Raw genomic sequence first — 13,213 nt, forward strand, 5'->3', positions numbered from 1 at the left:
TGTAGAGGCTTGTCTCACTAGGGGTAAGATAGATACTGCCTACAGGAAAATTAAAGAGACCTTTGGAGAGAAGAGAACCACTTGCATGAATATCAAGAGCTCAGATGGCAACCCAGTTCTAAGCAAAGAAGGGAAGGCAGAAAGGTGGTAGGAGTATATAGAGGGTTTATACAAGGGCAATGTACTTGAGGACAATATTATAGAAATGGAAGAGGATGTAGATGAAGATGAAATGGGAGATAAGATACTGTGTGAAGAGTTTGACAGAGCACTGAAAGACCTGAGTCGAAACAAGGCCCCGGGAGTAGACAACATTCCATTAGAACTACTGATGGCCTTGGGAGAGCCAGTCTTGACAAAACTCTACCATCTGGTGAGCAAGATGTATGAGACAGGCGAAATACCCACAGACTTCAAGAAGAATATAATAATTCCAGTCCCAAAGAAAGCAGGTGTTGACAGATGTGAAAATTACCGAACTATCAGTTTAATAAGTCACAGCTGCAAAATACTAACGCGAATTCTTTACAGACGAATGGGAAAACTGGTAGAAGCGGACCTCGGGGAAGATCAGTTTGGATTCCATAGAAATGTTGGAACACGTGAGGCAATACTAACCTTACTACTTATCTTAGAAGAAAGATTAAGAAAAGGCAAACCTACGTTTCTAGCATTTGTAGACTTAGAGAAAACTTTTGACAACGTTAACTGGAATACTCTCTTTCAAATTCTGAAGGTGGCAGGGGTAAAATACAGGGAGCAAAAGGCTATTTACAATTTGTACAGAAACCAGATGGCAGTTATAAGAGTCGAGGGGCATGAAAGGGAAGCAGTGGTTGGGAAAGGAGTGAGACAGGGTTGTAGCCTCTCCCCGATGTTATTCAATCTGTATATTGAGCAAGCAGTAAAAGAAACAAAAGAAAAATCCGGAGTAGGTATTAAAATTCATGGAGAAGAAGTAAAAACTTTAAGGTTCGCCGATGACATTATAATTCTGTGAGAGACAGCAAAGGACTTGGAAGAGCAGTTGAACGGAATGGACAGTGTCTTGAAAGAAGGATATAAGATGAACATCAACAAAAGCAAAACGAGGATAATGGAATGTAGTCAAATTAAGTCGGGTGATGCTGAGGGAATTAGATTAGGAAATGAGACACTTAAAGTAGTAAAGGAGTTTTGCTATTTAGGGAGCAAAATAACTGATGATGGTCGAAGTAGAGAGGATATAAAATGTAGACTGGCAATGGCAAGGAAAGCGTTTCTGAAGAAGAGAAATTTGTTAACATCGAGTATAGATTTAAGTGTCAGGAAGTCGTTTCTGAAAGTATTTGTATGGAGTGTAGCCATGTATGGAAGTGAAACATGGACGATAACCAGTTTGGACAAGAAGAGAATAGAAGCTTTTGAAATGTGGTGCTACAGAAGAATGCCGAAGATAAGGTGGGTAGATCACGTAACTAATGAGGAGGTATTGAATAGGATTGGGGAGAAGAGAAGTTTGTGGCACAACTTGACTAGAAGAAGGGGTCGGTTGGTAGGACATGTTTTGAGGCATCAAGGGATCACAAATTTAGCATTGGAGGACAGCGTGGAGGGTAAAAATCGTAGAGGGAGACCAAGAGATCAATACACTAAGCAGATTCAGAAGGATGTAGGTTGCAGTAGGTACTGGGAGATGAAGAAGCTCGCACAGGATAGAGTAGCATGGAGAGCTGCATCAAACCAGTCTCAGGACTGAAGACCACAACAACAACAACAATATCAGATGGGTTTATAGGCATAATTAAAGGACCAGCCAGACAATTTATCAATAGAGGCTATTGTAAAGAATATACACGTGGCTGAAATGAGGACAGTAAAAAATTTCTTGAAGAATATGAAGAAAATCCAACTGTTAAGAAAGCTACGGACCTTCTGCAGTCACTTGATGAGAATAGGAAGATCTGACATGAAACCGTAGAATCATTCAACCACACACATTAAAGTTGAAAAGCTTGATCTGTTATAGGGGCAGTGGAACTGTCTGTGAGACTGTATGTGTATGTCAGCATTGTAAGGAAAAGGTAGATTGCTACTTACCGTAAAGGTGACGCGTTAAGTTGCAGACAGGCACAATTAAAAGGCACTTACACATTATCTTGCACCCACAGTCTTTGTCAGAAAAAGAAACACACACACACACACACACACACAAACACATTCATTCATTCATTCATTCATACAAGCCAGCACACCTCATGCACACATTGGCAGGCATTAGCACTCTGGCCCAAGCTGCTATCTCTCTCTCTCTCTCTCTCTCTCTCTCGCTCTCTCTCTTTCGTTTTTAAATATGAAGTCTGTGCCTGAAAGCTAATGTGTAAGTGTCTTTTAATTGTGTCTGCCTGCAACTTAACCTGTCATCTTTATAGTAAATAGCACTATATCTTTTCCTTGTAATGTTCTTATTCCAACTGGAGTTTCCATTGTTTTTATATGTCTGTGTGTAGTGATTAGTCAGCTCGTTAGTTACTTAGTTTAATTTGTCTGTTACCTCTGAGAAAGGCTGTAGCACAGATGGTTAGTGATAATTTCAGTTTTGTGTACAAGGGAGACCCTGAAAAATTTTAAGAGTTCTAAATACAAAAATTATTTTATATCTGACAGCTACTTTATAATGTCTTGCTAGTTGATTGCAATGTAGTTTGTATGATGTACTCTAGTACTATGTTAATTATTATTATTTGAGGGGAGTTGGAACACCCTATCCTGACAATGTTAAATTTAATGTCTTGGCTTCCCTGTATTTCAGGAACCACTGTAGCCATTGACATGAAACTTTTACTGGACATTAAATTGTATGTACTGAGTCTACTGAAGTACAATAAATGCATTTCAGCCACTGCTTTTGGAAATACAATTTTTTTATTATATGGTTAAAATTTTGTGTACTTTTTTGTACATTATCCTAAATAATTTTAATTATACATATCATTATGTTCTCCTTCTAGTTCAGTAGACTCAGGATATGTATGTTATTACTCCCTCAAAATTTGAATCTCTACTCAAAGTGGTTTCTGATATTTAGGGAAAAATGCAACAGAAAATGTAAATTTTCAGGAATGGCTTCTAAAGTTTCAAAAGACTGTAACTCACTTAATATGTGCTTAAATTTTTATTTTTAGTCACTCAGAAACACACTCCATCATACTGTATATCATCCTCTTGACCTTTTCCAAGTTTTTTCTTCTTTTCTTCTTTCTAGACTCCAACTGTGCTGCATACTCTGCTTTATCAATGCGAACCTTGTCCATCCGTTCAAGTTCTCTGATGCAGTTTGTTCCAGGATTAATTCCCATATGCTGTAGCACTTTCACCCTACCAATGCTGCCATCATTGAAAGCAATAACAGCATTACTGACCCTCACTTTAGTGTCTTCATTCTAACAAAAACATTTTTTGGTAAGCGAGTCCATGTAAGATCATTGAACGACTAATTGGGAATTTTGGGTCTGACCATGAAGACAGTTCTTCAGTAATTCAGGATTTGCCAGGTCTCTGTAAATAGGTTTTATGATATCTATGAATGCTTCTGGGATGGGATGTTTATGGCTGTATGTGCTGTTTGAGTACTGGGCATTGTTGTAATTGCACCATGAATCTGGTCTTGGGGGTCAAAGGTGGTGTACTGGTTTTTCATCAGTTGACAGTCTTTGGAAAAAGGTAGCCCATACTGCCTGCTTCATTTTCAACAAATCCTCAGTATTATTTCTAATGGCCATTCCATAATGCTGCTGTAGTTCATCAATCATTTTGTCTGGCAGCCTGCCTCTTATGGTTTTCCCATTTTTCTTGTCTCTCAAACTTTGTTTGAACTTCCTTGACCTGGTGCCCATCCTCTTCTGGTCATGACCTTTATAACACAGCAATCCACAGCCTTCTGTAAAAAACATTACCGATTTTATTAGATCTTGAAGTAAAGCAAGTAAAAATTTTAACATTTTCAACTGGTGTAGATAATCACAATTTTAAATCATCATTAGCACCTAAACAAGTTGAAGATTGGCTTAGAAAATCATTTGACAGAGAAGCACCATGTAAGGCAACAATAACTGGTGTAGTGAATTTAAGAGAGATTGGTTTTTTTAGTGATTAATTTTGTGAAGGACATCAAAGGATGCTGTTACTAATAAAAATATTACTGCTGTCTGAATAGTGCTTGAAGAAGATAAACTGACAATTTATATATGTATGTATTGCTATTTGAACAGTGCTTGAAGAAGAGCAACTTTTTTTTTTTTTTGAGGGGGGGGGGGGTTGACACTCGACATTTGTACGAGCCAAATTCCAAAACATTTTACACTGACAATTAGACATGAGTAAACTATGTTGTGGATGGATTCCAAGTAAAATGAAAATGCATTGATTAGAGCAAAAAGCTCTGGAAAAATTCCAAGGTGCCACTTCAAATTGGTTTGGAATATTGCCACACGTGACGAATTTTGGATTTATTGTTGTGATCCTGAAAAGAAGAGTGTCACCTCAGTAGATCTTTTGAACAGAACTAAGGCTACAAAAGTCCGATGAATTCAGTGCCGATAAGAAGATAGTTGCTAGGTGCTTTTTTCCCCTTTTTTTTGTGAAGTGGGCCATATTGCTACTATTGTTACAAGACAGACGTACTGTTACTACTGATTGGTACACATGTCTGTTTACACAAAAGTTTTTGAAAAAGTTGGCGGAAAAATGCTCAAAAGAAAAAATAATTTTCCATCATGACAAAACATTGTCATATGTAGCAAAACCAACGACGTTACTTTTTCATCGTCAGATGAAAAAAGTGGAACATTGTAGAAACCTTGTTTTTGAAGTCCCTCAGAAATAATGGCATAACATGCAAAATGTATTGATGCTAAAGGGGAATACTTTGAAAAACAATCAAATCATCTATGTATTTTTTTAAAACTGATTCTTGTTTGATTTTCTAAAGATTTTCGGTGTTACCCTCATATGTGCCTGTCAGTTGCTCAACACCTTCATTAATTTTGTCTCTAATGACTTTGTCTTTGAAGGAATGTCAAAACACTAATCCTCCTCCTCCTTTTTAGCCTCAGTTTCTTACAGATGTACATAGATAATTTGGTATACTATGTTGAGCAACATTATGAGATAGATTGTGTTTGTACATTCTTCTTTAATGTAATCTTTATCTTATCATCAGTGACAAACGCCTTTTCCTCCATTAATACATGGAAATAACTTTTTAGTATAGTCACCAATCTCTAATTTCTTTATGACTGAAATAACACAATTAAGTATTAGTTCTTACAGTTTAGATTAGAGATCAGAATCACTTTTTTAATGTGTCACACCAATAGTTTCAATGACAAATATTGGTGTAAGTATTAAATTAAACTTGACCCTCACCCCTCATCTGTCTAGTCTTATTTTAGTTGTATACATTGTTTAGCATCATTTTGAAACATACTGATTACATGAATTTCTCTTCTCCAGGACTTGTGCGATACTTAGCTGCTGGCAAGAGCACGAAAGAGAAGCACAGAAGCAATTTGGTGCAGAGTGGATTAAAGCATTCTTAACAAAACCATCAGGTGTAAAAACACGAGAAAATCTTATTGAGGCGTATCACATGTTATGGTCAGATTGCAGTTCTGCAGAAGGTAATTACTTAAGGAAAAATGTTCACTGCAATTCAGTAAGGTGTGGGAGACTGTAACACTTCTGCTTTTCATACAACAGTAAACATTTTTGTGTTTGTTCAATAACACAGGACATATTTTTGAAAAAGAAAATGCTGGTCATGCATTCAAGTAGCACTTTCTGTCATCTACTTAATTTTACCATAGTCGGACACAAAAGAAAGTTCAAGAATGCCCATCACGAGCTCTCATGCACCCTTATGCTATGAGCTCCAAACACTCTTAAAAGTGCTACCAGAAGTGCTGTGGGAGTAGTAACGTGTATCAGGATGGACAGTCACTAAGTCAATGTGTTTACAAAATGATTTACTGGAACCTGCTTGTAAAATATTGTTTTGCTTTTATTCATAGACAAACATTGTATTTTTCTAGATATTTCAAAATACAAGTATTTTTTAAATATTTGGAAGCAAGATGTAACAGTTATTAGTGCCATTCTTCAAGCTGATCAGTCTGTAAGATTGAGAATTCCTTTAAATATATTTGTGTCTATTGGTATTAGATGTATCAAAGTGAAAAGTCACTTGAGACAACTCAAAATTTTGAGAGAGAATAAATGGTCAGTGCTTGAGCAATAGATACATGTGAAAGTAACATAACATCGTCCTAGTATTAGCAGTAGCTGCTTAGTGCTCTGAAAGTTTTCTTCCAGCACTTCAAGTTCCAAGCTTTAGACAGTATGTTGGCCCTCCCGTTAATTAGAGAGATGCTGGTGTCTGTGCAGAGAGATGGCATATTGGCCGATACGAAATATTTATCATCTTATTTTTCGAAAACTGTTTGGTGAAAAAATTTAATTTTCACCCATATTACAGTCCGAAATCTTCACTCGATAAAGAATTGAATTTCTTTTTGTTATCCATCATGCATACTGTGTGGCATCAAATTAAGTAAAACATTGCTCGAAATTTTAAAGAGTTCGTAGAGGTACAAATGCATTATGTATGCTTTGCATATGGTTAATTTTAGCTCATACATTGCAGTGAATGAAGTGATATCAGAATTTTCTATGAAATTGAGAGCAGAATGTTATCTGATTTTGTTCTAGAGTTATTGGGGTTTGTATCCAATGGACGGTTATGTCCGACAAGCCCGTACCTGTCTTCACGCATTGTGAATTCTGTGGTCATGACAATCATCATATTTCATAAACTATTCCAAGTGTTAAAGTGAGTGTTGTCTTCCCCCCCCCCCCCCCCCCCCACACACACACACACACACAAGTGGTGGCTTACAATGAGGCACAATCGTTCTATGCTAAATGCTCAAAACTTTCATTCTCCTGGACACAGAAGTAAGATTCTTGCAACAGTGAGAGGTCGGCGGCTCCATAGCTCTGCAGGGAATTCAAAATGGGGTATGTATACATGTCCACAGCACCTTAGGCAAGGGCATAGCAGCACCTGTATACACACCCATAGCAGCCAACTCCTTAAAAAGAATTACAAACAATGCAGCTGAGTTCTGTGCTTCCAGCACTCTTGAGAAGTATTAAAAATAATCCCCCAGACCCTTGGGGGCTGTCCTTGATAAACATACTATTGTAGAAATAGTCTCTCCAGGTTTGTGGATATTGTGGCTCATAGGAGTATTTGCACATGGCCTTAATTATCTGCGCCCTATAAGTTTTGTTCTGCGTTGTTTTGCTGAAACTCTCTGAAGTTTCAACAGATGTGAACTAGTTCAAAAAAACTGATTTAGGTGACACATGGGATCATCTATGTTTCAATGAAAGTTTATTGTGTTAAATTAAAGGCCAGTCTAATTGTGGTCTCCTTTGAAACAAAGGAACTTGAAGGGTATCATAGCAGACACTCCTCTATTGTAAATTGAAACTAGTTCAGTTATCCGTCTAACACAAATTACTTAATGAACTACTAATAATTCCCCTAGAATTTAATCATTTAAGTTCATTGTTGGAACTATCTGCAGTCTCAGCATAACTCACAATATCAGTGATATTAAATATCTCTATAACTTCTGTGCGTTTCATTATTACAGCCAATCTACCATTAGAGATGCTATTCAACGTGTGCTGGCTGCCACACAAAACTCGACACACTCCCACCAAACTGAACTGCCAAACTGTTCTTACCACACAACTGGCCACAATGGTTTCCAATGCTAACTGCCCGCTGGCCACAGCTAATTGCACTCATGGGTTCCTGTTCTATACACTCATCTCCCTAGCCTCTACCGAGCGAGGTGGCGCAGTGGTAGCACACTGGACTCGCATTCGGGAGGATGACGGTTCAATCCCGCGTCCGGCCAACCTGATTTAGGTTTTCCGTGATTTCCCTAAATCACTCCAGGCAAATGCCTGGACGGTTCCTTTCAAATGGCACGGCCGACTTCCTTCTCCGTCCTTCCCTAATCCGATGAGACCGATGACCTCGCTGTTTAGTCTCTTCCTCCAAACCGACCCCAACCCTAGCCTCTGATGTCACAAATTGACAGCAGAATGTTTCTCACAAGTACAATGTAAATTATTCATCACTTGATTGTTTGCGTAACAGGCAGATCTTAATTCTTGCAATGATGTAAGTTATTCATAATTCATTAATATAATGTATGGTGCTCTGCCCAGTTAAAGTCAATGCCTGTAACAAGAGCTTGTCAGTGACATTGTGTTTGTCAGAAACAGATTAATATTAATGAAAATACACATTTTGTAAGCACCAGCACACTCATTGCAGTATCAGTTCCGAAGTGATTGCTCCAGAGACAATGCATTGTTGTCAGCAGTTCTGTCCGCTTACTGTACGGTTGAATGTTTTAGCAAGTTAGCATCAGCATGTATGTGTGGTGCATGATTTACTGTTTGCCCCTCAAATACGTTCCTTGATGTTCCACAGTAAGAACATTCATTGTAAGACATTCACGCCCATTCGACACAGCCATTAGCTGATCTTAAACGTGTTACTACTTCTTCTCTTGTTTATAAATAGCTGGTACATAGCCATTATGTTTGCTAACATGAGTAGATTTGACAAAATGTATTAGAAGTATCACTCTGATGAAAAGAGGGAATGAAGGTTTAAAATCAGATTAGTCACTCTTTTCTTTCTTGTAGTAAAAATTATTTTTGGAAATATGCCCTATGATTCCATTTTATACTTACTAGAAATAATGAAACTGAATTCTACACCAACATCTGAAATGTAATCTTTCGCATTCACAGTTACACGTTTGTCAGATGATGCTATCAGTAGCTTCTCAGCCGAAGATGAAGATGAAGATGACCATCATACAAGTGATGCAGCATTTGAAGCAACTACTGTACCTTCAGAATTGTGGCCAGTCATGGAAGTACTGTCGCTTCGCTTGGGGATGGCAGCTCTTGCTGTGTTGTTGCAGAACCCAGACAAAAAGTCGGAGGAGGACAGCAAGGTGGTCGATGAAGCTGCTAAATTTTTCTCTCGGTTGCCCAGCACCCCCCTGAAGCTCGCAGCAATCTACCAGACAGCAAAGCACACAAAGTTACAGGTAAATGAAATTACAGGTATTTTCCCACTGTATGCCTTATCCTCATAAGCACATTCATTTGCAGCTTGATTGGTAATAAAATAGAAGGCTAAGTGTTGTATAGAATAAATTCACATTTTAAAGGTGTCAAATATCATAAAAAGGATAGATTGCTGCTCATCATATAGTGGAGATGTTGAGTCACAGACAGCCCTGATGAAGCAATTTTAGAAAATTCTGGAAGCTCGAGATTCAGCTACATATTCAAATTCGTCTTTTAATTTTACACAGAATGATTTCAAGTTAGTGGTTCTTACCATGAAGATTAAAACATTTATTGCCATTAAAAAGACAAGGAGATTTTTTTTATACGTTGCATATGTAAGCCAGTTGTCAGCTTGGCCAACGAAATAGTTTTGTTTATTTGGTTCTTCATATTACTCATAATATGTGTATTTTGTTCAAATGTAGAAACTGGAATAAAATACTTTTATGAAGTTTATGTTTTAGGATGTTTTATTACCAACAGAAATTCATCCAGAATTGGTAAATGTTTAAAAGAACTCCGATCCTGTGCTTCCAGCAGTTAAGAAATGGTAGCTAAATTCAAACATATAATACCCATTGTAGATAGTCCATCTAAACAATGTCTAAAAACACCATGAGCGTGAAGAAAAGAAATTTTTGAATGTTTAACACCAAAGGTGCTAATTATTTATTAATACACTAGTTTTGGGCTTTGCCCATTTTCACAAGGGCTTTGGCCGTTTCACAAACCATGCATTTTGTGCTTGGTATAGGTTTGGTTTGGGCAGTTCTGTTTATGTCATCTCACTTAAATATAGCTCAAACAATGGAAATTTCAGTATGGAATAACAATAATATGAAAATGATAGATTGCTTCTCAGGTGTATAGAGGAGGCATCGAGCCAAAGACAGGCATAATCAAACATTTAAACTTGCAGACAAAAGGCCTTCTTCCGAGCTGCAATACGTGACTCACTGAAAACCTTTATATAATGAGAGTGCTTTATGTGGTATTGCACAACTGATAATTTATGGTTTATTAAATAGCTGGCAATACCATTGGCATATTCAGTTCAGTGCATTTCACATGAAAAGTAATAGCTAGGTGGGTGCCAGGAGGGGCGGGGGGGGGGGGGGGGTGTAAATATGGAAATAAATTTCATCATAATGTTTGAATTATTTTAAAATTTTATGTACCAATATGTTACTCTGGATAGGAATCCTCCACACCAGAAACTAAACAGCAGTCAAAACAGCTTTGCTGCTAAACTTTATAATTTCTTCCTAGTTTCAACTATCACATTTTCCAAATTGGAAGATACTGAGACAAGTGATTGTGGAATACAAAATCAACATAAATTTGCTCAACAATAGAAAGGCATCAGAGATTCTACACAGATTATGTGAAGGGTCTTTTTCATCTTGTACCTGCAGTTTGTTGTAGGTTCCTGTAGCAACAAAAGGTACTAACCGATTGGAAAAAATGCAGACCATTTCTGTTTTGAAGGAGGGTTGTAAAGGCACATAGTTAATAAATGAGACATTGGTAACAAGTTCATGTAGTGTTGCAAACCACTTAAACAACTACTTTCTTTCTGTTACTGATAGCTGCGGGTTATCGGGTTCAGTAAACAGTACAATGGAATATCTGATACCAGTCTTATAAATAACTTCAGTGAAATGAAAATGATACTCGTGTCTCCCAATGAAGTAGCATCCGTCAGTAAATCCTTAAAATCAAAGTATTGTAGAGGTTATGATAACATATCAGCAAAATTAATCAAAGCATCCTCATGCAAGTTGAGTTCTATTTTAAGTTATTTGTGTACTCAATCTCTTTATCAGTGGAACATTTCCAGACTGGCTAAAATATGCCAAACTTAAGTCTCTTTACAAGAAGGGGGATAAAGAGATACCATAAAATGTTTGAAAAGGTTGTCTTCAAGTGTCTACTTAAGCATCTTACTGCAAATATTATATTGACCAGTTCACAGTTTGGATTCCTTGGGGGTTTCGATATAGAGGAGGCTATTTACACGTACAGTGAGAATGTCCTTAATTAATTAGATAACAAATTAAAGGCTAATGGCATTTTCTGTGACCTGTCAATGGTCTTTGACTGTGTGAACCACAGCATTCTCTTAAGTAAATTAGAATTTTATGGTGTCTCCGGCAATACTGCGAAATGGTCTTATCTATCTAACAGGAAACAAAGGGTGTCGCTGTGAAATACCTGTGCAGTAAGCAGTCAATCTTCATCTGATTGGAAATTAATTACATGTGGTGTTCCTCGAGGTTGCATCTTGGGTCTCTTGTATTTTCTTGTGTATATTAACGATCTCTTGTCTGTTACATTGCGAGTTGCAAAGTTTGTTTTGGTTTCAGATGATGCAAACATTGCAATAAGTAGCAAGTTAAACACAGATTTAGAAATGGCTGCTAATCAAATTTTCACTAACATTAATAAATGGTTTGAAGCTAATTCACAGTCATTAAATTTTGAAAAGACGCAGTTCAGAGCCTGTAAGAGATTTTCTTCCAGTATGTGTATAACATATGAAGAAATGCAGATTGAAGAAGTTGACAGTGATAAATTTCTGAGATTACAACTCGGTAATAAATTCAGTTGGGAAGAGCATACCATAGAATTGCTGAAGTGCCTAAACAAGTCTGTATTTGTAGTGAGAATGATGTCAGATGTAGGAGATATAAATATATTAAAAAATTGCATACTTTGTTTCCTTTTGTTCTGTTGTGCCTTATGGTATCATATTCTGGGGTAACTCGTCAAACTGAACAAAAGTTTTTAGCATGCAAATGCATGTAATAAGACTCATTTGTGGTGTAAATTTAAGAACATCATGTAGAAACCTGTTCAAGGCACTGTGTGTTTTGAGCACTGCTCCTCAGTATATTTATTACTTAACGAAATTTGTTGCAAATAATATGTCTCTATTTCCAACCAATAGCTCAACACACAGTATCAATGCTAGGAATAAGAGATAATCACTTAACTTGGTCCAAAAAGGGTCCAGTACTCAGGAACACACACTTTTAATAAATTGCCAGCAACTACTAAAAACTTGGTTTCATATAAATCACTGTTTAAATAGAGTCTGAAAGATTTTTGATAGGCATCTCCTACTCTATAGATGAATATCTTAACAGAGACTGTCGGCTGGTGTGGCCGAGTGTTTCTAGGCGCTTCAGTCTGGAACCGCGCTGCTGCTGCTACAGTCGCAGGTTTGAATCCTGCCTCGGGCACGGATGTGTGTGATGTCTGAAGGTTAGTTAGGTTTAAGTAGTTCTAAGTTCTAGGGGACTGATGACCTCAGATGTTAAGTCCCATAGTGCTCAGAGCCATTTGAACCATTTAACAGAGACTGTCAGGCCAGCTGAAATAAAAATGTCTATTAGATTTCAGTTTTGACAGCATCTGGCCACAACAGTTAATATTAGGTATTTTGTGTATGATAAATTTCTTAAAAGTGCATAACTATGTTTCATTGTGACAGCGTATTAATTCTGTAAATGTTAGCCATTCCACTTCACTGTAATGTATTCAGATATTTTGACAATCTCCTGGCAAATGATCAGGGTAGTAAATATTATATTCAAATGTTTTATATTATTAGTTTTAAATTTTCTGACTTGTTCCACACCCATAAGATTCATCTCATTTTTGGGTCTGTGGAACAAAAACTGAATCTAATCTAATCTAACCTGGGTCTCAAAAAGCGGGGATGTACCAAGTTCCGTGCGAATGCAGTACACCTGATAGCTGATACACAATCTGCGCAATTGAAGATTGATGTACAGAACACACCACAGCAAGTGTGCAATAACAGAACATTGCATTGGAAATGGACATAAAATTAATTTACAGCAAGCAAAAGTCTTGGTTACCACTGATAAATTTTGGGACTCCATTTTCAAAGAAACAATTGAAATCAGTGTGACATAATTTAATCAATAGGGACATTGGTGTCCAATTTAGCAAGACATGGGAGCCAATACTAAGC

The 13,213-nt window shown here is 37.2% G+C and overlaps 1 protein-coding gene across 1 annotated transcript in view; it reads left to right on the forward strand.

The window, feature by feature from the left end:
• LOC126203236 (midasin-like) overlaps positions 1-13,213 on the forward strand; it is a 236,520-nt gene that overhangs the window by 19,892 nt on the left and 203,415 nt on the right. The window contains exons 3-4 of the mRNA XM_049937482.1: positions 5,494-5,660; positions 8,881-9,185. Of these exons, the coding sequence (XP_049793439.1) occupies positions 5,494-5,660; positions 8,881-9,185 (472 nt within the window). The remainder of the gene's footprint in view (positions 1-5,493; positions 5,661-8,880; positions 9,186-13,213) is intronic.

The sequence above is a fragment of the Schistocerca nitens genome, chromosome 9 (assembly GCF_023898315.1).
Source record: "Schistocerca nitens isolate TAMUIC-IGC-003100 chromosome 9, iqSchNite1.1, whole genome shotgun sequence".
Lineage (NCBI taxonomy): Eukaryota > Metazoa > Arthropoda > Insecta > Orthoptera > Acrididae > Schistocerca > Schistocerca nitens.